A 25,368-nucleotide genomic window follows, 5' to 3' on the forward strand; every position below is an offset into this window, starting at 1 on the left:
TAACATGTATATTACTGTTACTTTGTGTTTGCTGGGTAATAACATATTTTATACAAATAAAGGAAAGCAATTAAAAACTATTGGTTGTATAAGGACCAATATTCAGCAATGTCCGTTTTTCATATCATCTATTACGTTTTTTGCTTTTGCCCGAGCGGCATTGCGATGAAATCGCTTATATTTAGTATCTATAACGGCTTTAACATCACGAATGGGAAGATGACAAAGAGTCGAGCCGATTCGAGATAGCAATAGCGAGAACATCTATGATGTAATGATATACGTCGCGTATCACTGTAATGTATTACATATATCCCAGACAGCACAAGGATGTCCTAAGGACATCCGAAGAACATCCAGGACGTTCATGTGTGATATCCTGAGGATATCCCATTTTAATCCTCGGATCTCCTCTGGATGTCCCGAGGAAGAGGAAATGATAGCCGTATATGATCCTCTGGAATATCGAGGGAAACCCTATGAAATATCCTAAGGATTTCTATAGGATATGTTTGGGATATTATTCGTACGTTTCAAGGACGAAACCCATACAGCACAGAAGCTCCAGGGGACGTCGCAGGGACGTCCACATGATATATGTCCTAATTGATTTCTGTGCTGTATGGGTATTTACCAATTCTATATATCAGTGCCTCAAAGATAGACAGAGTTAGGTCACATTTTTGTAAAAAAATAGATTTTTATATTTTATGAATTACTCTCTAAATTTCGTGTAGTGGAATCTCACTCTTTTAGAATGAGATATCACTTCAAGCAATAATGATTTCAAAAGAAAAGAAGAAGAAAAGAGTACTGGATCGGTTTTCCGGATGGTTATTTATAAGGTGATAACGCAAATGTTTCTTGCGAGAACGTCACGCCTGGCCTAGCCATCTATCGGTCGCTTGGTGAATTAGAGGCGGGAATCTCAGGATATCCTGAATGTGTTTAGGATAATTTTAGGACGTTATAAGCTATCTGACATAATATAGACAGGCCAGATATTTTACAAACATCCTGTGGTTATCCAGTGGATATTTATGGGATATTTATATTTTATTACAATATTCAAAATTTCTAATTATGTTAAATATTCTACATAATTGAAAATAATTATAAATGCATACTAAATTTTCATAAAACAAATTTAGAATCATATCTTAAAACATCCTCGAAATATCCTAAATCGTCCTGGACATATTCAGGATGATCCTGAGGAAATTTTGTGCTGTCTGGGATATATCTTTATTTTTAAACAAGTGACACGAATTCTCTTTTTATCAAGTGATACTGTTTATTCTCGTTCCCATAACTTTCCGACAAATTGTATTCAATTATATTCAGCAAAGGAAAGCGCTTATTATACAATTATTGACGATTCCCAAAGCATTAATCGAAATTGATAGATTTATTCTTTCTGGTTATAATAGATAAAAATAAAAGCTTTTTATTCTAAAATGTCTAATCATAATGTAAAATAAAATTGTGTCTGGCTCGATGCTGGATCTTACTACTATCTCTACAATTCATTCAAGACAGTGGAGGCTCGCAACGGACATTCTGAAAACTAAAAAATAGAGTCTCTAATCTGAGACGAGAAGATACAGAGCGCTTGTAGAATGGCAATTTATCCATTATTTATTGTAGAAACTAACATCTGCAGTATAGCAACCAATCGGTTAAAATCGCTCGTATATGCATTATTAATCCACAGGCGCTGTCAACTTGAACAGGATTGCCATTCTGTAGGTATCAGGCTCCGTTAATCGGGTTGCGATAATACAGGCACCTTATATTTTCAGTTTTTCACTAATCTTTTGATTTCTAAAATTCCGTTACGAGCATCCATAGTCTTTCATCAAAAATTGAAATAATAGTACGATTCATCATCGGATTAAACATAATCTTATTTTTATGTAAGATAATAATATAAATATAAAAACTATTATAAAAATAAGAACTATTATAAAAATTAAAATCGCGTTTATTTTAAAATGATATGACGTAAAAGCTAGTCAAACAAAATTTTTATTATAGGAACTTAATGGCCAAATAAATTTTTATTATATTAATAGATAAAGACCATCATTAATTGCTCAATAAGTTCTTAACAAACGTACTTATTAATATTGTGTATATACATATTTGCAGAACTTATATATGCAGTATGTGACAGTAACATCGAATAATAAAATCAACAACTACTCTGTAATACCGATAAAATAAAATCTACAAACGCGACGGAAGATAATCATGCTCTTGCTTCGTTCCCTCCGAAGTAGCTGGATCTTTCATTCGTTGCTCGTTGATGGCGCATCTACTACAAAAGGCTCTTTAAAACTCAAGTTAAATAAACTAGATCTCTTAGGATGTTTTTCTCTTCTTTATTTAAATAAAATAAAATAAACTTCTTTATTTAAATAAAAACCAAATTTATTAAAACTCTATCCCTGTATAGGTATCGAGGTATACAAAAAATACTCCCATGGGTTATTCTGCCTATCATAAAGCCGACTAAAAGGATATAAATGTTAAATAATTTCCTTTAAAAAATTATCTGTGCTGTCACATGTAAAGAGATTTTTGCGCTTCTTATTTATTGAATAATTCTTCCTCGAAGTCCACAATATCACTTACACAGTGAGAAATAACGCTCTGCATGATATTATATTTTAGAGATAGGTAAAGATACATCGACGTTCTTTGGTTTTACATTTTTTTTCCAAAACGCGAAATCAAAAAATTTTATAGAAATCCTAGAATTTGTAGAAAAATTAGAAATCCAGAAGAAAATTACCAAAGTTGTAGGAAACATTTATAAAGTCTTCGACAACATCCTTGTATTTTATAATGCAACAATGTAAAACAGCAAAAGATTTGACTTTCTGCGCTCTACGCTGGTGTTGCCCCCGAGACACGATATTATGAATGAAGGGAAGTATAACAGTTGCACGGCATCCCGCGCCTCGACTACGCGGAGAACGGGGTGCGATACGCGTAACAGACAAGAAGCTAGGGAGATTTACATATTTATGGACAGACTTATTACATATCCGAGGCGCGCATACGGCTTCTCGTGCTTACGGGCTGCTGTACGAGCCATTACGAGCGGGTGCGATGTACCGTTGATCGCCGTGGGCGTCGTGGCTCCTTTCCGCCCTACCAGTTTCTCCTCTCATCTCAGTGTACGTCCCGTCTCGTCCCGTCCCGTTCGGAATATAATTCTCGATGGATTCGAAGAATCCGGACATAATGTTCGATTGCACGTTCGAAATTACAGGGCGCGCTCTGCATCGCATGAGCATTTCGATTAGGGCCGCGCGCAAGTGTCGGTACTCAAACTTGCTCATTACTCAACATGACCCGACGTTACGGAATATATAGGAAAAAAAGGATAAGAGCGTATGAAGGAGAATGAGAATTCGTGGCATTAACAAGAAGCATTTGTAATTGCCCAAGTTCCTTTTTTAATAAGTCTTGATTGCGTTATGAAGTAAAGAAAAAGTAAAATATGTATATCTCTTCATTTCAACTATCATATCGTTAATCAGAATGATATGATTCGTTACAGAAAAATGTCTTTGAATCGTGTCACTTTCGAAATGTATGCATATCGCGAAATAGTTGGAATACCTACAGAATAAGGAATCACTTGATGAAATCACCAAGGCCTAAATAAAAAATGCGCGGAATTCACGAAGCAGGTTTCGTTACAAGCGGAGGCGAACGGTTCTATGATGAACGAACAAACGACCGACCGTGAACTTCGCGGAAGACAAATCTATGGTCAGTGACATTGCTTCTTTTCAACCTCGATTGTATTTTGCAGCCACAAGCATCATGATGGTGCATGTGATAATATAATTTATTAATGTTACGGGCAAAAATCATAAATTCGTCAATAAAAGTTATGCAAATAGAGATTTTACATTAAGAAAATATTAAGAGATTATCGATTATCGAGATTATCGATAAATCGAATTTCGAAAGTTTCTATAACAAAAGTAGTCAAAATTTTATTGTTTTGTTATTGTGTCCGTTCCGTCTTATATGCCAGTTATTCTTATTGTTATAATATTTATTACCGCTGGTTTTCGTAACATACAATTAGCGATAACAAATATCTTCATTAGAATAGTTTCATTAAATCGATATAAAAAGCGTTACCGAATCGTCAGAGAGAATTAACAGTTCCTGTTCTGAAGTTAACGTTACTTTAAGCATGTGTGGGAATGTCTGTGTATGTGTGTGTCGAAAGTAAAACTTTAGATACCAAAGTTGAAGTAATCACAAACGTGTACTCTAACGATAGCTGCAAATGACCGACCATGAACCTCGAAGTCAACGGCTTCGAAGTTACTAGGCGGCAATAGGGCGGAGCATTACGAATTCTTCATTCTTCATTATCTGAAAATCACTGCTTCGCAAACTTCGCCATAATCATGCCCAACATTAGAAATATTTCTTTCTATTACGACGACGGTAACGGCAAAGTTGGCAAAATCATTATTCTTCGCTGGAACGCTGACATCACTTAAACTGAAATAAAATCAAATTAATACATTAATACTATGGCTTTACGTCACTCCTTTATAAATTGCAGCTATATGCATTATCAGTTCAATCTAAAACTTAAGATTAAATTAACATTAAAAAAAAGATATTATTAGCTTTTAATATATTCGATATATTTGACCTTTCAAAAGCATTAGCATTTAATCTCATTAAATAATCTCGCAAAGAAGGTAATTTTAAATTAGATGGTATTTTAATCCATAAAATAAATCGTTCTATATTTTTTCTTTAAATTATAAAAATTAGATTGTTTAATGCGTCGCAAAGTTATCATAATTGCAATATGTTAGACACATGTGTTTTAGTAAGATTTTATAAGATTTTAAGATTAATAGTATGAGAATATAAAAAAACAAATAATTCCAAGTATAAATAAATCCATAAAGATTAGAACGTCACACAAGACGTAATAAAGGTACCGCTGTAACAGTAACTTTACGATTTCTACGCTGGCGTATTAATAGATTGATCATTATCGGCTATTAACTCCTTGAATATCGGAAATCCCATTTCTTCTAGCATCGATCAATTTTGAATACATTATTCAGAAAAGTATATTTGTAACTGTATTTCTAAAACAATTTTTTAATTTTTAATTTTCTAATATTTAACATTTTTCTACTTTAATTAAAATATGATCAATCAAGGAATTTTCTGTACATGTAAATGCTGTATCAACTTTGACGATAATGATAAAAATGATGACAATAAACGACATTCTACAAGATGCTTCGCACATATTAACGCAATAACTTTTCATGGAGGGACTGGTTTTTTAAAAAAAAAAAAAACTATTAGAAGATAGAATAATTATTGATTTAATAATGAAAATAATTAAAATTGTTTGCGTAGTGATATTCCTTGGAAGCCGATAGTACTGAAATCAATATGGCATTACGTACCGTAAAAATATTCCTTACATATTTTCCACTTTTGCACACTACACAAACATTCAAACAATTCTCATACATACAGAGATTTATTTAATTATTAATATATTATATATTTTCACGTGCGTCATAAATATGATGCTTCATTTATATGTTTCTTCATATATATATATATATATATATATATATATATATATAAATCTTAAATTATCTTCGAGTCCTTACGCAACTAATTCGATCGTCATGATTTCTTTTAATTTAATAAATACAAAGATACAATTGATAGAGAAGGGATTCCGATTATATCTTTGTATCTTTGTATTAAGTTAATTTTATGTAAAATTAGCGACAGGAATATCTTCTAAGTTTCTTTAATTTCTAATTTCCAAATTTATGGTAATTAACTTCGATGTTACAAATATAATACACGAACACCCCAACAGTGGCGGTGGCGGTAACAGCCATACGGAGGGAAATCAACAGATTGTTATTGCTCGAGCCGGTCTATGACGCGATATTATCATAAAATACCGGTTCCCGAGCTATCGGTCACGGTATCCCACGGAAAATTAAAAAACGAGCTCCGCGTACGCGCGATAGCCACGAATTACGACTGTCCGTGAACCCCGAGGATGATTTCATCGACGGTGGGGATGCTGTACCGCTATGCGTTACATCGTCGAGCCCACCTTCTTCCTCGACGTCCCTCCGCCACCACCTTCGTGCCCCCTCTTGGCCACAATTTTCGCAGTCGGGGGCACAACGGTTACGTTTTACCGTTGCGAGCCGCTCGTTCGCTCGCGCGGCATCCGCGTCGCAGCTACGGCGCACAGCGCGTTTGATATTCTCGCTCTCTCGCACGCCTACTCGCGCGAGAAGCGAGATTTTGCTTGCCCTCGCCTGATTCAGCGACGATTCACAGCATCCAGACGCCCGCACGTTCCAACGAGCGAGATTTACGAGGGCGTCTGCTCGGGGGACGAAGCTTCCGAAAGCACGCGGTCGAGCGAGCGAGCAAATCTCCCATTTGAGCAGACGTACCTTTGAACGCGCAAGTTCCGGTATCGCTAATCATTTGTAGCGCAACTTTCGAGATCAAAGTGGCTGCTGAAGCAAGAAGGATGCTTCAAATGGAGATTACGAGAAACTTTGGCGGAATCGGTAGCGAACAATCGTATAGTTTTGCAGGCAAAATGTGTAGGATGTTCACGGAGGAACTGTGTTCCTGGCATAAATTTCTCTGATGTATTCCACCGCTACATTTAGGCGTTATGTTATATTACGGTAAACAATGGCGCATTATGCCACATCATTTTTGTTCTTCATTATTGCACGTAACAGCCGCTGTGTGGGTCAAGAGGAGAAAATCCGGCGCGAGCGGTATCGCGAGAGCGGAACTGAGAAGAAGAAAAGACCTTCACCTTCGAGCGAACGCACGACGAAGCTTTCCCGCGTGAAATCCGCCAATGGCGGACCGCCACCTCGCTACCGACGGGGTTGCGCGCGACTCAAATCGATCGTCGTTTCCGGTAACATCAACGACATCGACAACGCACCCCCGTTAGTCACAGGAAAAATCGTGAGTCGCTCGCCCATTAGCCGCACGAAATGTCACCGAGCTTGCGATCAAACAGAGATTCCTTTAAATGAAAAACAGGAATTTCGATCCATTATAATCCATTCTGGATCATATAATCCATTCTCCATCGATTCATTTTGATCCATCACAAGTTTTTTCAGCTGAAGAGTTCAAATGCTTATATTTTCTATCATAAAACTTTCTATTTTATGTTAAAAAAACTTTTTAACAATAATTAATAATATTGTAATATTAATTTTTAGCATTGTAACGCCATTTGACGTAAGCTCGTTCGAAGTGTGGCTATGAGTAAGAACAAACGTTTATAATTTTTTTAATTTAGTCTACCCTTCTTCAATTTGATATTTTTCATTGAAATTCCAATTGAAGATCAGATTCTCAAAGTTCGATTCTCGCCAAACGGTCTAATCGCCGAGTAGATTTACAAGGATACCAATATCGAAAACCGTCGATACTGAACACCGTGAACGTGACCGGGATAAACGAAATTGGGAAAGGAGCGAAGGATCATAGGCGCGATGCGAATGCTCGCGCGGCCAGAAAATTCATCGAGCTCGCCTCAAAAAACGCCGAAGCGCGCGGATACGGAGATCTACAGCTAAACACCTGGTAGCAAGCGCTTTAGCAGAGTCGGGCTAGCCTTGGGTTTGGCGCCAAAGACCGGCCTGGGGTCAACGACCATCGGAATATTCACGTTCGGCCGGCGGACGATCACGGACTCGGTCCGAGCGATTCCCGGTCTCGAGATTATCGCGCGTTCAAGGGTATGGAAGACGCGGCGAATCGATTTCGTCGGTCGGCGAATCTCGATTCCCTCTTTGTCATTAACGCGAAATATGTATCTTCTCTGTTGTGACACTTGCTGCAATTCTTAGGTACAGCGTTCTGGAAAAAAAATGATATTTAATTTAGTTCCTTTATAAAAGAAAGTAATTAATAGGGGAGAATGTATAGGGTGCTTCCTAATTTGTTGAAAACTACAAGAGGACAAAGATATTTGTAAAAACGAATATTCGAATTTATTAAAAAATTTAAACATTTTTCGAATTTCTGATCATGTTATTGGTGAGACGTTGAAGAAGGCAGAGTTTTAGATGAATGTTTTCCTGGTAAATCGATAGGTCCTATTACCTGACTGATTCGTTCCACCTTCATTTACCTGAATCTATTCGATTGGCTATGAGGACTCTTAAAGATCCATAGTTTACGAAACACCTACTGACAATATTACAGTAGGAAGAGAGAGGAAAGGAGAGCGAATAAATTATTTGTGTCAAAATGCCAAAAATTTTAAAATTTAGTTAAAAATTTACATCAGTATCCTGGAGATTTGATAGAAAACAGTTCATATTTTCGCAAATTTCTGATCTTGAGAATGCACTTTGCATTAAGAAGTTTTGCATTACGAAGTTAAGTTATAATGCTACGATCAAGCTTTCTCACGGAAAATTCTGTAACGGCAACCAAGAAGTGTAAAAGGAATCCACGCGAAACAATTAATCCTTTTTTCAGTGCATGATTTCGATACCGCTATGATTTCTCGTGCGATTAATTGACGGCAAGCGCATAATCCATCAACGACTAGCCATCAACGCGATTGTAAATACTCATTTTTACTCCAATTAGGAATCAATTAATAACTATTTAACAATTTTAATGAAAACTATTAATAAACATTAAACATTTTTCTCAAGTACACGATTAAATCAAGTCACTAAACATTTATACAAAATTATTACGTATGTATTACGAAATTATTGCAAAATTTCTCGTTGGATTTTACTTGCTATCACTCGCTTTCTCATTTCATTACATTGAAATCGAACATCCACAATCAATCCGTTTCCGTGTGCTCAATGCACGACGGATCCAGCAAGATGCCAGACTCGAAGAGGGTGGCACCCTACGGGCGAGTAACGGTGAATGGCGCGACCGAGTGACGCTCGTCACGGAAGAGATCCGCGCGCACGGCAAAGTGGAGGCGGTGAGTCTGCGAGACGAAGAGGACAATGTGATAAAACAGCACGGAAACGAAAGAACGGAATAGAATCAAGGGAAGATGAAGAAAGAAGACCAGAGTGATACGAATAACTAAAGGAAAAGAAGAGACGCAGAGAGCAACGAGAACAACAGCAAAGCCGAATAGGAAGAAAGTCGCGGAGAAAGATGAAAGAGATGAAAGAAGAAAGAAGAGAAGGTAGAAGAAGAAAGCACGGGGAAAACGCGGAGAACGGCGGAACCCGGAGCGGCAATCGAGAAGGGAGAGAGAGAGAAAGAGAGAGAGAGAGAGAGGCCGAAAGTTGCGAAAAAGCGTGATAAAAACGGAGAAAGACGAGAGAAACGATGAAGATAAAGAGGAAGAGATGAAAGAGGAAAGGAGGAACACCACAGATAGGAAGACAGTCGCCTTGGTGGGGGATGAAGACAGACTCTCTTGCCCGTGCTACCGCATCGTCTGGTAGGGGCACACGAATGACGACCAGCCGCCGGTGGTGGAGGCGGAAGAGTGAACCGGTGAACCCACGTAGAGGGGGCAGGGTGACGGCGGCGGCTGCGGCGGTGGCGGCGGCGGTGGCAGCCGATGGTGGTGAGGGTACGACGAGCAGCACCGTGCGCGAGCACCTGTGGATCTCTGCGTCGCGGTAGAGTCACTCACCAGCTACCACCACCGGACCACCGCCGAACTTCGAGGTTACAAGTAGAACCGAACGGAAACGACACGTCGCGCGCGACGTACACGAGGAAGACTGGAGTGGAGGAAGTGAAGAGAGAAGGCCCTGAGTCTCGCGTGGAGAAACGTCGATCGAATCCTTGCCGAAGAAGCCAACGAGGGTGATGCCGTCCGATTGCGCAGACGCTGAAGATCAAGAAACCACCTTCTGATCGCGCGTGCAGAAATCGAGTTTTCTTGGGAATGCGAAAAATACGAAATACGTAATGAATAAAAATACATGTGGATAGTTACTCCGTTGCAATTAATTCTCGTGCAAGAAGGGTGAAGGCGACGAATCAGGGAAGGGTACATCGCCAAGTGCAAATTTGGGATTACAGTGACACGCGAGGAAGAATCAGCGAGAGTTCGCTTCATCACTGAGATTCAGGTGTGATCTCTGAAAGAGCGTGATCAACGTTGGACTTTCCATTCTGCTGTCGCGATTTGTCGTGATCGCGCCGGTTCCGGTTTCAAAGACGGCGTCGTTGTCGTCGGTGACGTCGTGGGAACACGTCGCGTTCGCGAGGAGCAACGAACTCGCTTCCGAATGATCCGTAATTGAGCTCTAGTCGATATCGGCACAAAGTTGACTTCGCGATCTCTAAGCGCAATTTGTGTTTATCAAGCCAATCCGAGCCAGAGTGCCTAGTAATAAATTTTAGAAGGATCATTCCCTCACGAAGAGTTTGGAAGAGAAGAAAAAATTGTGATCCACGCAGCCAAAATTTGTACTTGCGTTTTTGTAAAGTGCCGCAGAAGGAGAAAAGACAGTAAGATCGAATGTGCGAATGTGCGAAACCAGAAAGATCGCAAGTGGAGGACGAGACCGTGATCGATTCTGGATCGAGTGTCATGACGCTCGATATGTGGCGAAAAGACGCGTTTTCTGATCTCTAATCCTAAGAACGAGGTGCAAATATACGGTCAGTGAGAAAGCGATCGAAAAGACGGACCGGAAAGAACGGAATTGTTCTTAACGCGTAATAGTGATCATAACGGATTTGCGTAAGTGGGTGATAAGTGAGAGAGTCGAGGTGAAAAATAAAAGCAATTTTTGGGACAGGCAGCGTGTTGGATACCAGGATATGCAATCTCGGACAAGATGCCTAGCACGATAAGAGGTGAGTGACATGTCACATCTATCAGAATTATCTATCTTTATCAGAATTAGAAAGAATAATATTCAGACAGGCCTCGCGAAAATTTTGTGGCATTTTTCGCAATAAAATAAAATAAAATATCATAAATGCTTCGTAATTAAATTAAATACTTTTAATTGCAACGTATCATTTTTAGCAATAATTAAAAAATTAATTTCACCTAAATGTTTTTGCTGTGATAACTAATAGTACGGTGTAAACCTTATTCCGGGTGTAAAGGGTTAAAGACATCGTGGAAAGTCTCGCGAGAGATAAAGGCAAATCCAAGTGTATGGTTTTAAATGGACGCTATGAAAGATTTACACGGCATCGATCCTTTGAGCGCTTTAACCCTTTCGCTGCGGCCGATTGATTTAGTAGAAAAAAGGATCGCATCTTTTTTGCGACATATTAGGTTGAGATTTCTTATAAATAAAATAAAACCGCGTGTCGCTATATATCACGTAATTATGCAAACTCGCAACGTCATATTCTTGGAAAAATTATGATTAACTGCCTGAATGCTCTCGATGAATCGTTCGTCAAATATTTTCGTGATTTATCAAAATCATTAAAAAGCGCATTAATTGCTGAATTAACGGATCAGGTGATCAATTTGTAGACATAATTTTTTTACAATGTCTAATAAACTGCATCGCATATATATCACTTCATAAGTAGTTTCAAATTTTCCATGATAATTTAGTAATGTAATACAAAGTATAAAATAACTCTTTTCGCTCGGTAGATTTTTCATCTCTTAGATATAAAAGTGTGTAAATTAAACAAGGTACATATTACTTTATCTTTTTATTTTGATAATCTTAAAATTATTACAATAATTTCTGCCTGCACATATGCTGCAAGGAATTACAACGGTACTGAAGAAAAGACTATTTGATGTGAATATATCTTGACAAGCGAAAGATCGAGATTTCACGTATCATTCTTCGTAAATTCTATCTGGACTTATTCAGAACGGTTCTCTCGATTCTTTTTCCTGAAGGGATTAAGGTAGAGAAGTCAACCTCAAAATATTCGAAAGTATAGGGTAGCTAAAAAGGATACTGCGTTGGAATGAAAAGGAATACTGATTAGGTATTGTAGAAATAGGCTCGTTCGCGGGAGGTAACAGTACGCGATGTTGCGGTCACGATGGCAGGGTCACTCGAGGTCAGTAACACACTGACGACGTGGTCACGTAATCCGCGACGCTCTTCTACCTTCAAGATTCATCGAGTGTGCGCTCTTCAATATCTTGGTCCATCTGCGATTATCTCGATTTTTCGAGTTTAGTTGTTTTAACATCTGATTATCTTAATCATGAATCATAAAAATTTCTTCGGAATATTTAAAATTTGTTTCGCGTAATTATGATTAAATAAATTTTTATAAAAAACATACAAGGGTCAAAATAGCTTGACAAATAAAATTCGGAGATATATTTTTAAAGTTATTTGTATATCTATCTTTATCTGCGTTTACACAGTGTTGTTATCGCTATCACCTGTCGATTTCGACACAGTATCATCATTATGTGCCGACTAGTTCTCTATAAATAACATAACCAATTCCATACACACGTGTTCTTGTACTATAATAACTGACCAAGTCAAAAAATCAAGCTAAAACTGAAATTACTTCATTAATATTGAATTGTTTTGCTTCATTACGAGATAGTCAACTGTTCAATTATTCGGGAAACATTCCAGATGATTATTAATGATTAATAATTCGCTTCAAGTTTAATGTAAAGTGTATTACGATATTATTTATTTATCGCATATAAATAAACGATAAACGCACATAACTAAATCAATCGATAATTCTTCTGACTGATTAACGAATTTGCGTTCTTAATTGACTTAGTCGCAAATTATTGAAAAGTCTAATAAGATGATTATAATCAAACAATAATAATTTTAATCGTAAAATAGGATTAAAACAATATTAATAAGATTAATTTTGGAGATAAACTAGTAAACTCTGTTTGCAAATTGAAATTAGAGTCATATAATAAACGTAAAACGCTTTATACGTCGGGTTTCATGACACAATGTGTTGTGAAACAGAAATAAAATGCAAAAGGTAATCCGAGAAAGAAGTCGAGAATATAAAGGAACTAATAGAAACGCAATAAATCATGCTCCGTGAACGTGCACACGTAGTAAAAATTAAATGACAAAGCATAGATAAATTGATATTAAAAGAATGTATGTGAATGCAGTTGCACGCATCAAATTACACTAATGGGCAGAAAATGATAGCTAACGTGGTCATTCCAACGCAAAATCACACGAAGATCAAGATGAACAAACGAGCAAAGCGCACTACACCTAAACAATAGCCAGTCACTGCTAGAAACATTAATAAAGACACGTCAAAAATTGACACAGTAAACAATAAAATAAATCATAAAAAAAAGGAAACATAAAAAAGGAACGAGTAATTTAAATATTACTGAATTAAATTAAATATTACTGACAGAGGGGACTAAAATATCCGGGTCCGTTCCAAGAAGTATTGCGTAATCGGAAATTGGGCAACGCAGAAAAAAAAGGGTTGCGGAGGGAGACCGCGTGGAGGAGGAGGAGGAAGAGGAAGGCAGGAAGAAATAAGCGAAGGGAGAAGGGCAGGGCAGGTAGGAGGAAAGCGAGATTCTCTTCCCGCGACAGGTGGCAAAGACCTTGGTAAACTTAAGGGCGTTGCGATCGATTACCTAACCGAGGACGAGGAGCGGATTTCGGTTCCCGATGCGGCCCGGGCCTCGCGATGGGCCGGCGCCCATCGCCCGCCTGCCAAACTAAACGCCGACAGGCTCGGTATACGAACAAAAGCGCGGAGGTCAATGAACCCTCCGAACGGCACGGCACACGCACGCATGTACGCACGCACATGGTCCCTCCACGCATTCGTGCGCGGCCGCTCTTCGCCTTTGTCCTCGGTACTCTCCCCATTTTTCTTTATCCTTATCGTGAAACGCGATGCAAATGATGTCGTGGACAAAATTTCGGCGTTCCGCCAGAAGCGCGGAAGAGTTATTCGCGCTCAAATGAGAATGAGAGTAAAGTGAGAATAAATGAATAAAGGAAACCCCATTGTGCGAGATAGACGAAATGCGTCACGGTTTCACGCTGCATTGTGTCATATGTATTTTTTTTCCCGTGAAGTGAGGCGATACGAGACGCCATGAAAATTCATGACACAAGTCGCTGTGAAAATTCAGGGTTGCCGTGTCGGTTGCGATATCGAAAAACGAAGGCGTCATACTGCAATGACATATGCAGTCGAATGTAGAGAGATTTAGCGTGATGCGAAAATAAATTCACGATGTGGACGCACGGTATATTTTTTTGCGTAGTCTCGTATCAATTTTTTTAATATAACTACATTAAAATGTCGAAAAGTTTTGATCGTTAAAACTGAGTATTCATATCCAACTTTGCAAACACAAATAATCTATTCTACATAATCAGTTTGTTAGCTTCAGTGTTAATCAATCCCGGAAAATACCTTTCATTTTCGGATTTTACGAAAATCAAGTTGTGATTGTGATAAATTCAGAACCAGAGAACGAAGCGTACGAATACAGTTCGTTACTTGTTAAAACAGGATCGATTCTCCGCTAGTAAAATCAATCATCAGTGTCCGTCTCCCTTTCTGGTCGGGATATGGTTAAACAATACAAGCCCATCGCCAATGACCAATGCAAACGTTCCGTTTTATTGAGCGTTTGATTAACGCAAATTCAGAAATAAATGTACTCCGAAGATTAACTATTGATATGATTAATAACATCTAACGCAATTATAGTACCGTTTAATTAAATCATGAATCCGATATATGAAACAATTTTACTCTAGCTATGATTTTAATAATTTAAATAGAGTGTTTGCAATATTCGAACTTTTCTACATTTAATATACTTAAAAATAATTGTTTCAAATGTTAATTAAATATACACGTTTTTCGCAACCAATCTTCTTAATAATTCATTTGTTGGATAAAGTTGAGACTTACTAAAATGTCAAAGAATGTTAAAAATGCAATTTACAGGGATATTGTCAAATTATAAAGAAATCTGATTTTTTAATCCATGTAAAGCAGTGTAAAGACTAATAATAGACCAAGTTGATCGTTATTTGCCATCGAGCTACCTATGCCGTGTTCGGTGAATTTTCGCAGCTACTCACCTCAAAGGATATAAAATCACCCCATTGAGCTATAGTTTTCCGGAACGTGCGAGAATGAAAGAGGGCGGTAACCCCGGATATTTATTTATACCATCGCGCGATATCGTCGTGTAAGTATGGCTTGACCGATGTAAAGACATTACCCAAGCACGCCGCATCGCGCACGTCGAAAACGCACGAAGGGTATAAGCAGGCGATGAACCGAGCCTGTATATGTCGATGGGAGCCTCTATCCAAATTACGCTGCCGAGTACCGTTATGGTAGGCCCATGACCGAGCGACTCTGAGCGACTTGAAGCAAGTTCGAGCGATCGTCTTGCAGTACTTCTTCCCGTACCTTGAGCAGCACAATAGAAGCATCAGTTTTCATCATCACGGTGGGCTCAACGTAAATCTTATTACGACGTTCAGAATAAAATGAGATCAAGATGGAACTTTGAACTTTGCACTATCATGAAAAAAGAACTGCAAGATGATCTTATATCTAAAAAAAAGAGAGTAACTCGCAAATTACAAATGCAGGATCCTCACAGTCAATTTAAATTTATTACTAACTTCTCTGTTGCACACGGATTGATGTAGATCCTCGTTGAGTAATGTATGCACGTTCCCCTCGCGGAGGAACGGCCAAACCATGTTGAAAAACCGTTGCACATATGTGGGGTCATTTACACTCCACGAAGACTGTCACTATGATTCCAGCTATTCGAGAGGGCTATTTGCCACACGTGACTAGGAATACTAACGATACTACGAAACTACATTTGAGCGTATCATCAGGAACTTCTCTCTCTCTCTCTCTCTTTCTCTCTTTGTCTCGTTGTTTGCGCACATAGATAGCGCTTTTTGATATTTTAAAGGATTACCGTGCACGCAGATAACGCGTTCAGTTTGATTCCATGGAGATACCGTGTAACAACCCCGTGGGTGACGTACGCGCGCGTACGTACATGTGCGTTTTAATGCGAGCGTGCGTAGCTAGGCGCGTAATTGCGCCACTCTTTGCGGCTCTACCTATCTACCTACCTACCTACCTACCTACCTACCTAACTCAAAACCAGGCTCCTCCACACGCTCCTTCGTTCTCCAGTCATTGAACTCGCGCGACTCGTTCAACCCACCAGCTGTTTCTTACTACTACACCCCCACCAGCGCTCCGTCTCGCCTTTCCTCCTTCTTCATCCCGCTATTTCTACTACTACTACTATTCTAGTATTACTACCACTAATACTAGTGTACTACGTTACCTTATTCCATTCCATTCCGACCCTGGACCGTGTCTCTTTCGACACTTTTATGATCTGCGGCATCGTTTTCCTCGTACGAAGCATTGATCCAGGAGGAACACAGGTGTCTGTTTCCTTCCTCCCCGGATGGAGCATTCAATTCCTTTCAAATGTCTGCATGGTGTTACATCCCTATTACTCATGCGCGTCGTTGTTGATTCAGGATACAGTTGTGATTTTTGGATGTATACACAAGTTTTCCGCGGATCTATTTCAGCCTCCTTTTATGTTGTAATTCTTGCATACTTAACATTCAGCGGTGAATAATGTGCGACGAAAAACTGGTGCTCACATTTTCAAACGCATGCTTTCATCTGCTGATTGCGAAAAAATATGAGACGAGCAACGAATGCGCGAATGAGAGATAGATGGTTCGTTGGTCTCTGAGATTCTCATTCAACAAGGTTCGAGCGGGAAAGTCCGTTAGCTCGAGTGCGAGTTCGTTGCCCGTTAATGTACGTTAATATTGTATTGATCAGTGAGGAATTCGAAGATGATGCAATTTTCGATCTTTTCAGTATACTTGATCCTTCCGCAACAATCGTCGATAAGCCATACGGATATTAAAGCTTCCTCAGAGAAGAAGCTTAGGTCGAAATCTAATCAAGATTATAGATGAAGAATTAATTTTGACTAACATAATAATTAAATTAATTATATAAATAATAATCGTGTTTTAATATGTTATTTAGTTGTGCAAAATAATTTTTACATTAAAAATCTAAACGATTCGCTTTAATCTCCTTAGACATACTCTTCAATTTACAAGTACGTTATTTTTTTTAATTATTTGCCAGAATCCAACATTTAGAGAAAGAGTAAAGATAGGGAGAATGTAAGTCGGAATTGGAATTAAAAGCGGTAGATATTGATTTCTACAAACTTGCACAGAAATTTAATATTTATTCGAAAAGGAGAAATTGGAAAGAGTTTAATTAAATCCAGAAAAGCAACTAGAAATTTCTCTCAGGTCGCTCGAAGCCTTCGAAAGACAGAAAGCACGATAGCTGACTGTACTGAACGGACTCGTAACGTGCGATAGCTCGAGCTCGGTCACTGCCACGCTCCATCCATGACTCATAGGACGGTATGTACTCTCTTCTGGTTTCAGCTCTCGTTGAACATTACTGTTGAGCGCGTAAGGTCGCGGAGGGGAAGGTCGAGCCCACATTCAACGCCCTTTCACGCATTTTTGATCTTACCTGGTGCACGCAACGGTGATATCGACGTGGGGCGACTGAATGATGACATGGCGCATATCTAAGTAGATAACAGGACAGTTAGAATTGATAATTCGCCTAAAACAAGTTTTTAAGTATCCACGCACATTCCGGAGCGTCATCTTTATTGCTCCTGCATTATTAATATTCCGTTTATCGCAAGCAAACGTTAATAACAATCAGTGCAGTTCTAGACTACTCAAGATTTTCAATAAGATTGTCGTAGAAACATGCGAAAATACTGATTTGTACAAATCTTCCGCATCATAACACACTCGTCATGCCAACAACGTGTCATCTTTTCCATTTAGTAGAGATCCTTACTTTATAGGCAAGAGTGAAGAGTGTTCCTTAAAAGAAAGGTAACTCAAATAGAAATCGATGATCGCCATCCGATGGCCAAATCGAAGCCGTCACAGGACGAAAGAGCGACGCGAGCATGGACGAGCGAGTCGTCGCGTCGGCAGGTATTCGATAGCACCGCAAGGGTCATTGACCGCAGGTGTTACGCGCTCGTTCGCTCAGTCCGCTCGGCACGGCTCGTCCTCGCCACGGCCGAAAACTCGCGCGTTCTCCCTCTCCTATTCCGGAGACCGTCGAAATTCGCAGCCCACGGAACGCTCCCTCCGCGATTACGCATACGTCGAAGCAGCGAGTCTTGCGTTACCTCGAAGGTACCGTAAAATCATCGTGATGACTAACCATAAAGAGTATGGCAAACCAATGAATTACAAAAGTCGATAGTGTGGGTTGGCTGTAAATCATCTGAGGGAGAGAAGGAGATATTGCTCAATGGAACACAGATTAAAACAAGATTCGCTACGCATTTTGATGAGGCTGATCTTGAAGCTGTTACATGTATTGCAACATAGTTTAACTGAATAATTCGTTGCGTTAAAGACTTAAAAAAAATTCTTTAAAAATTTTTTATTAAATATGTTTACTAAGTTTTGAAAAATTTTTAATTCATTCACGGAAGTGACCATTCTTTTGCAATCTTTTGCGACGAGGATGTAACCATGTGATTCAGAAACGAATCGGAAATGAAATAAAGATTTTGCAATTTATTGTAATTCAAGATCTAAATTGCGAATAAATAATATTAATCTGAGTTCCGTTGATCTCTTGGTCCTACCATTAGCATCAAAACAATGGACAAGCTATAATCTCGTGTGGTTGCATCACACAATGACCAACGCGCCTTGTCTTCTCTCAGACGTTTCCTCTGCACATCAAAAATGCTGCGATGTGGCAGCAGAGAATGGCCCGGAAGCAGACCCGCGGCGTCAGTAATTAACCCTTTGTCTCGGACATATCTGTCGGGGTGACACTCGGCTCTTTGCGCGCGCCTATTACGCGCGATGTATGCGCGACATCGGTACATCAATCACGGCGCGATACGCTCCGAGTCCGCTGCGTGATGATGCCGAATGATGAGGCGTCGCGTGATCGAACGCCGTGAGGGGTCGACAAAAATTCCACGACGGGAACAAAGGAGAGGTGCCGGCCCATAAGGCACGAGAAGCGAACGGGATGAACGGTGCCGGGAACTTTAGGCAAGTCCGCGCGGCGAAGTCACCGGCCGTGGCTCACCTCCACGAGTGCTCACCTCCACGAACCTCTGGTCTGGAGAACGTTGACCCCGCGCCACCACGTGGCGAGAAAGCGATGTCTCTCCTCCGACGTCGAATCACCTTACCTGCTTGATTTGAAGCAACCACCCGGCCGTGAACCTTCCTAGGGCCATCCGTTTATCTTTCTCTTCCTCACGCTCTACCCGACTCCCGTTCCCGGTCGGTTTATCTTTCTCTTGAATTCTCTCCGTCTTGCTCGCTCTCTTTCTGGCGCTCCCGAGAAAGAGTGTATGCCATCTCCTTGGCATACCTTGGCTTGTACGTACCTATGGCGTGTGCATGTATCTATCTACTGCGCGTGGGCAGGTCGCGTAGCCGAGAATGGATTGACGATGACGCAATGAAATTAATTGTGATTTAAATCAGTAGCTGTTGCATGCTTGTAAAACCGCTGGCAAGTTTAAGGTCGTCTTAACAGTAATTTGTTCCGATGGGCGAGCATTTCGATTCGGCCGTGTGTTACCGGTCAGCACATAGTGAATGAGTAAGTGTCTTGTAGCACCTACAGTTCGAAGACTTGATTCTACATAATAAGACAGATGATTGACACCTGAAATATCTTTACGGATTGTTGGAAAATCAAGCTGAATTTTATAACATGATTTTTGCCTCTTTTAATCAAAATGATTTGAAAAAATAAACGATCACTACAGCCAAAATTACGATAGATGTGACTTACAGCAATAGCATCGACAACGAATAACAAGATACTTAATGATTCTTATCTCAAAGTACTTAAAGAGTACTTATCTCAAAGTACTTAAATCAGTTTGAGAAAAATAATAAGACTTCCAATAACGAAGGATATGTTATATACACGGAAAAAAATTTTTGCTACCGTAGCTATAAATTTCTAAACTACAGCAAAATGTTTGCTCTTGCAGCTAGGTATCACAGCTAAGATACATAGACAGCTGTCTATATATTATGACTGAATTTAGTTAGCACGCGCAGTTTTTAGCTATGGCACTTACTTTTATTTTCCGTGTGTATATTGGCAAAAATCGTTCATCCCTTTATCTACCAGTAACACGGGTTCTCCGGCGATCAGTTTGGCCAAAAAATAGCGGTGGCAGACAGCAGGAATGACTTTCCGATGACGAAGCAAGTTACTTGTAAATTTTTCAACGCGATTGGTGTCAGCAATCCCCGATACGAAAATACTCACGTCGTCATTAGTACGTTGTCAGCCGGTGATTGTATCTGCATATTTTTTTCCACTTGTGCGACGTCGCGATACTCCGTTTCCGTGCGGTGCATTCCGTTTAGTACGTGTCAGCGACACGGAGATACGCGGCGGCGTTCGCGCCCAAGAGGTATCGAGATGGAGACGAATGACCGGAACCCACGCGTATTCCCTTATCGGGCATGCATCTTCTGCGGTCTCCCTCACTTCCGCCTCGGACGTATCGTTCTGCACCGAGATGATAAAGGCAGAATCCGCGAGATGATTCTAGGAAATCGAGCAATTACCCAGAGAATCGGACTTTATCGGAGCCTTATAGATCCAGCAATCTCTCTGTGGAGATAAGATGAAGATCCATTCACGAGATCCAAACTTCTTAATACAGATAAAAATATAATGATCGTGTTCTGTGAAGAAAAAGAAAATGTACGTGAAACGAGAATCCACTGATGACATCAGAAGTAAATATAGAGACAGAACATCAAATGTGATGTAAAGACAGAACGAGACGTATAGACGAAGTCATATAGATCCGATAAGCGCAACCTGGGAAGAATCAAAAGTCCAACCTGAGGAATGTGTAGGATAAAGAAGGGGACTCCGCTAGAAATGAAATCTGATAGATTCCAGTAGACGCGATGTGTTTATCCACGCGTTCTATCTAAGATTAAATCTATCTAAGATTCAGATCCAACATCAAAAATACGATTAAAATTATACAACTTTCCTGATAAACCTCCCTCCGATTGTGAGACTTCGGTAACTCCGAACGGAGCGTTCGGATCTTTCGGGATCGAGTTTTCCGTCAAAGTAGACCCAGTTTGCGAATAATCAACCCAATATCATTTCGCTCGCTAGTCTAATCTCCCTGTCTTCCCCAACCCTTTCCCAGACGAAGCTTGACGGGTGATTATTCGTTATCCCTTATCTTGCGGGCGGCCGCGTGTTTTCCCGGCGCGCAATCCGCCGAATTCGTATGCCAGGCTTGTTTTCCTGCGCTTCCTCCCGGGCCGCGCAGGGTCGACGATCCTCCGGAGGATGATTATTAAGCGCGGTCGCGTTGCGTGGACCTTCGGTAAACGGCCGCGGTTCGTGCAGCAAAGTGCACTGACCGCAGACAGAAACACGTGGACGGGGTCCGCATCGGCAGGCAGGCAGAGGGTGTAGGAAGGAGAGGTCCGGGTCGCGGGGTGGGATGGCGGGCCGGAGGGTGGTGGAAGGGCCCGATGATTTTAACCGAGGCCTTCGCGCCGCGCTCGCTCGCCGGCAGGAGCGAAGGATTTTGCGAAATGCTTAACGAAGCATCGCGCCATTCTGACACGTCTCCATTGACTCGCCTGTCGTTTAATTCTGTACATAAAAGATAGTAATGAGTAAAGACAAACAATATCGCTTTACAAGCGATAACGGTATATTGATTCGAACGGTAACGTGGTTGTTTGTACAGCCGACTGATGAATCTCGAGAATGACGGATTGGAAGATATTTTTAATGGCTAGAGATATGAGGATTTGGAAGATTATTGGATTTGTGGAGAAGTAATTAATAAGTTAATCTCAGAATTTAATCAAATTTTAAAGATGGAAAGAAGTCTGTGAGAATTTCTAGAAGCATGTGTATGTATGCATTTAAGTTGTATGCATTTGAAATATTAAAATGATATTAATTATGATATTGTTGTTTGTTGATATAGTTGAAATATTAAAACGATTAATAATGATATTATTGTTATAATTATATCACTATATTAATATTATATAATATTGTTATAATAGCAATAATTGATATCTATGTAGAATATTCGTGTAATATCATTAATTTAATAATTTAATTATTTTAATTAATTTAATTATAAATACAATTTATAATTTGACTTACACTTATGATTACTTTTTCACTAGAAACTATTATAAGAAAGACAGAATAATATATAATAATATATAAAATAATATATAATAAATAATAATTATAAGAATAAGAGATTACAGAAATTACATAAATTAGGTATAAATGTTTTTAACATTATAACATATTGTACATATGCTTCAAATTTCCTCGATCTTTCATTTAAGCATAATGAGCTGTGCGTGTCTATCATCTAAAAGCTGAGAATAAATTGCAGGATAAATTAGAGGGGACTGATTAGGAAAATTTCGTTGCCGAGCGCTACGTGAGCGACTCGTTGCACGCGATGAGAGCTTATCAGGACGCGCATCGACTTGCATAAAGCCAAACATCTGCAAATCGGAATCGTACTCACGCACGCACGCGTGCACGCATGAGAAGCTTAACGGCAAACAGTATAAAACTAGCGGGAATCTACGATTCTAACCCACTCGCCTTGATTCATGCGGAAAGTCGGTACGGCTGTTTTGGCCCGATTTACTTTTACAAATTCGATCGTGCAACGCTAAACGCGTTTCAAAATTCTGCACGCTGACTTCCAATTCTCAACCCGACCAGATTGATGGAAGAAAGTTTATATGAATTTTCTATGACAATTATTTTGTAAGTTTCTGTGAAGAAAATTATCTTTATTTGAAAAGATAATATTGATTTTATTTTCAAAGTCAGTTTAACGTGCAACTAATAATTTAAAAATTTTTATATATTATAAAACATATTTTTAATGTGTGTGTGTGCGTGCGTGCGTGTGTGTGTACGTGTATGTGTAATGCTTTGTTTGCAAAGTTTATTTAATTCTTCTTGACAAATAATCTGCTATAAATTAATTATAAAGGCATAATTATTTTTATTTGTCTCTATATTGTCGATAAAAGGCCAAAAAATTTTTTCACAAAACTAAATAAAATCTGAATGATGGTACATGGTGTTTAGCGAATAAAAATAACGTTTGCTGGCGTAACGTGTCGCGAATTCTAATTTGGAGCACGCAGAGTTTATTTTTGCGCTAGATGCCCCTCCTTTCTCCTTCGCCCCTTTCTCCGTCGTCCTTTGTGCGCCATCCACCTTTTCCGCTTCCTAACCATGCCGTTTCTCTATCGCTGTGACGTAACACCGCAAGGTCTTACGGTATCTCCCAGCAAACGGGCCCACATTACGTGAGTATCCGTACACGCGACCCGCATGTACGTAAGTACCTGCGTAGAAGAAGATCCGCTAACCGTCTCCGTCTTCTTCTCGTCCTCGTGCATCCTTCTTTGAAGCACGGGCGGCTTCTTTAACCCATTCAAGTGCAGTCCTGCAAATAGAACAGAATTAGAAATAACCCACAAATATATGTGCCCGAATTGTCATTCGTATTTCTCACAGAAATACTTTTCATACATTCATCATACATGTAATATAATATTAAAACTAACACACTTGTTAAACCACAAATGGAACTCGACGCCCGAGCACTTCACTCAGAAACTGTTTCTTAATAAAATTCGATAAAATATACATTTACCCAAGACCCAATTGAAAAGGAAGAGATAGATATAATATTTAATCTGAGAATTAAGAATGTTGAAAATATACCAAAAATGTTCCACCTCGGAATATCGAATCTCGATGCAAGAATTGAGGAAATTTGATATGAATAAAAGCTATTTGTTCCATAATAGATGGTTCTAACGAGCTGCACTAGTTCTCGTCTCTTGATCAATGGCCGCACCGCCACCGGTCGCGCGGTGAGTTCATCGGCTGCTGTTGTTCGGCGATCGGCGCGCGTGGCTGGCCGACAGGTGAGCGGCGTGGCGCACGTACGCGCGTATACATATGCGAGATACAGTTAGGAGTACCGTTCTGAAAATGCAACGGCTCTCGTCTCGCGCCGGGCCTCGTCGCGAGGCCTCCTCGGGGCCCGAAGAAGAGGGCCCATTTTGCGAGGCTCCCCTCTCCGTGCTCGCATCCCGGAGACGGTTTTAATGCGAAACGGACACGCTCGAGTCGCAGATCCGTTCGAAAGGGTGCGCGATAACGGTAGCGCGATATTCATCAAGGCACTCGATAAAAACGCGGATGAAAAAGCGATGAACGGTGAATGTACAAGTCACCGAAATCAAGAGCTACTTCTAGCGTTAATCGACAATTTACGCGTTTCTCTTAGCTCTCGCGAAAACACAAAGCATGAGTACGGTAGAATTTATTTTCGAATTATCAAATCGAATTGTCATGGAGATCATTCACGACAAACATTTGTCCCTTCTTCCTGAAAATTATTTAATGAAGATTTAACCAAAAAAACAAACTAAAACCTGATATTTTTCCAATAGTAAAAATATTTTACGAGTCTGATGCTTATCGATGGAAACACAGTGTCGTCCCACTTTGCCCTGTCGATTATTTATTAAGGGAGAGTTGTACATGTTTGATAAGAAATCGCCGCCCTCGCTATTTGGTTCGTGTCCGCCACCGAAAGAGAAAATGGAGGCAATGGGGTTTCCGCGGCGGGGGGAAACAACAGACAGACAGACATCGCAGCCTGTGCTATCGTTTATCCGATAAGATGGACTATCCTCCAACGAACTCGGGCTGGTAACGCGATCGAAGGAAGGGTAGCGAAGTCGCGCGGGAGTCGCACATGCGCAGGGGTGCACCACCCCCGAATCGTACGCAGGCCGCTTTACGCTATTTCCTCCATTCATGAAGAACTTGCCGCGCGTAATTCAATTTCTTAAACTACTCTACTCCTTTTGCGTCGTATTTTGAAGACAAATGAATTTGGCAATATTTCTCCCTCGTTAAAATAAAAAAATATGAACCGGAAAAAATATACAAGATAAGAATTATTACACTTACACTTTAAACAAGAAAAGAACAGGCATAAATTGCCCACACGTACAGCTGTATTTTACGGATAAACCGTCAAAGAAGCAACAGACAGAACGCAGCTGCAAAATACAATAAAACGTAAGTCGTAATTCGTAACGTAATATGAATTTAATATTTGTTCACCGTTGCTACTAGGCATATCATTTCATCCCC

General features: G+C 39.8%; 1 protein-coding gene across 2 annotated transcripts; it reads right to left on the reverse strand.

Moving 5' to 3' along the window:
• Nucleotides 1-23,164: 23,164 nt before the first annotated feature.
• On the reverse strand, nucleotides 23,165-25,288 carry LOC105286443. 2 transcript variants are annotated; one of them, XM_011351397.3, is made up of 2 exons: nucleotides 23,934-25,288; nucleotides 23,165-23,638 (listed from the first exon to the last, which is right to left on the reverse strand). In XM_011351397.3, the coding sequence occupies exons 1-2, from the start codon at nucleotides 23,998-24,000 to the stop codon at nucleotides 23,436-23,438; spliced, it is 270 nt and encodes an 89-aa protein (XP_011349699.1). In that variant the 5' UTR covers nucleotides 24,001-25,288; the 3' UTR covers nucleotides 23,165-23,435. The 2 variants fall into 2 exon arrangements, with proteins under 2 accessions (XP_011349699.1, XP_011349698.1); XM_011351396.3 differs by having other exon boundaries at nucleotides 24,671-25,287.
• Between the last annotated feature and the right edge of the window lie 80 nt (nucleotides 25,289-25,368).

Source organism: Ooceraea biroi, chromosome 3, assembly GCF_003672135.1.
Source record: "Ooceraea biroi isolate clonal line C1 chromosome 3, Obir_v5.4, whole genome shotgun sequence".
Lineage (NCBI taxonomy): Eukaryota > Metazoa > Arthropoda > Insecta > Hymenoptera > Formicidae > Ooceraea > Ooceraea biroi.

What these genes read in the sequence shown, in the direction of transcription:
- LOC105286443 (XM_011351396.3), bottom strand. Translation starts at nt 25,028, where the DNA reads ATGAATGGAGGAAATAGCGTAAAGCGGCCTGCGTACGATTCGGGGGTG. An exon ending in CATCGATAAGCATCAGACTC is followed by an intron (nt 23,639 to 24,670) that starts GTAAAATATTTT and finishes TTCTATTTGCAG; the next exon opens with GACTGCACTTGAATGGGTTA.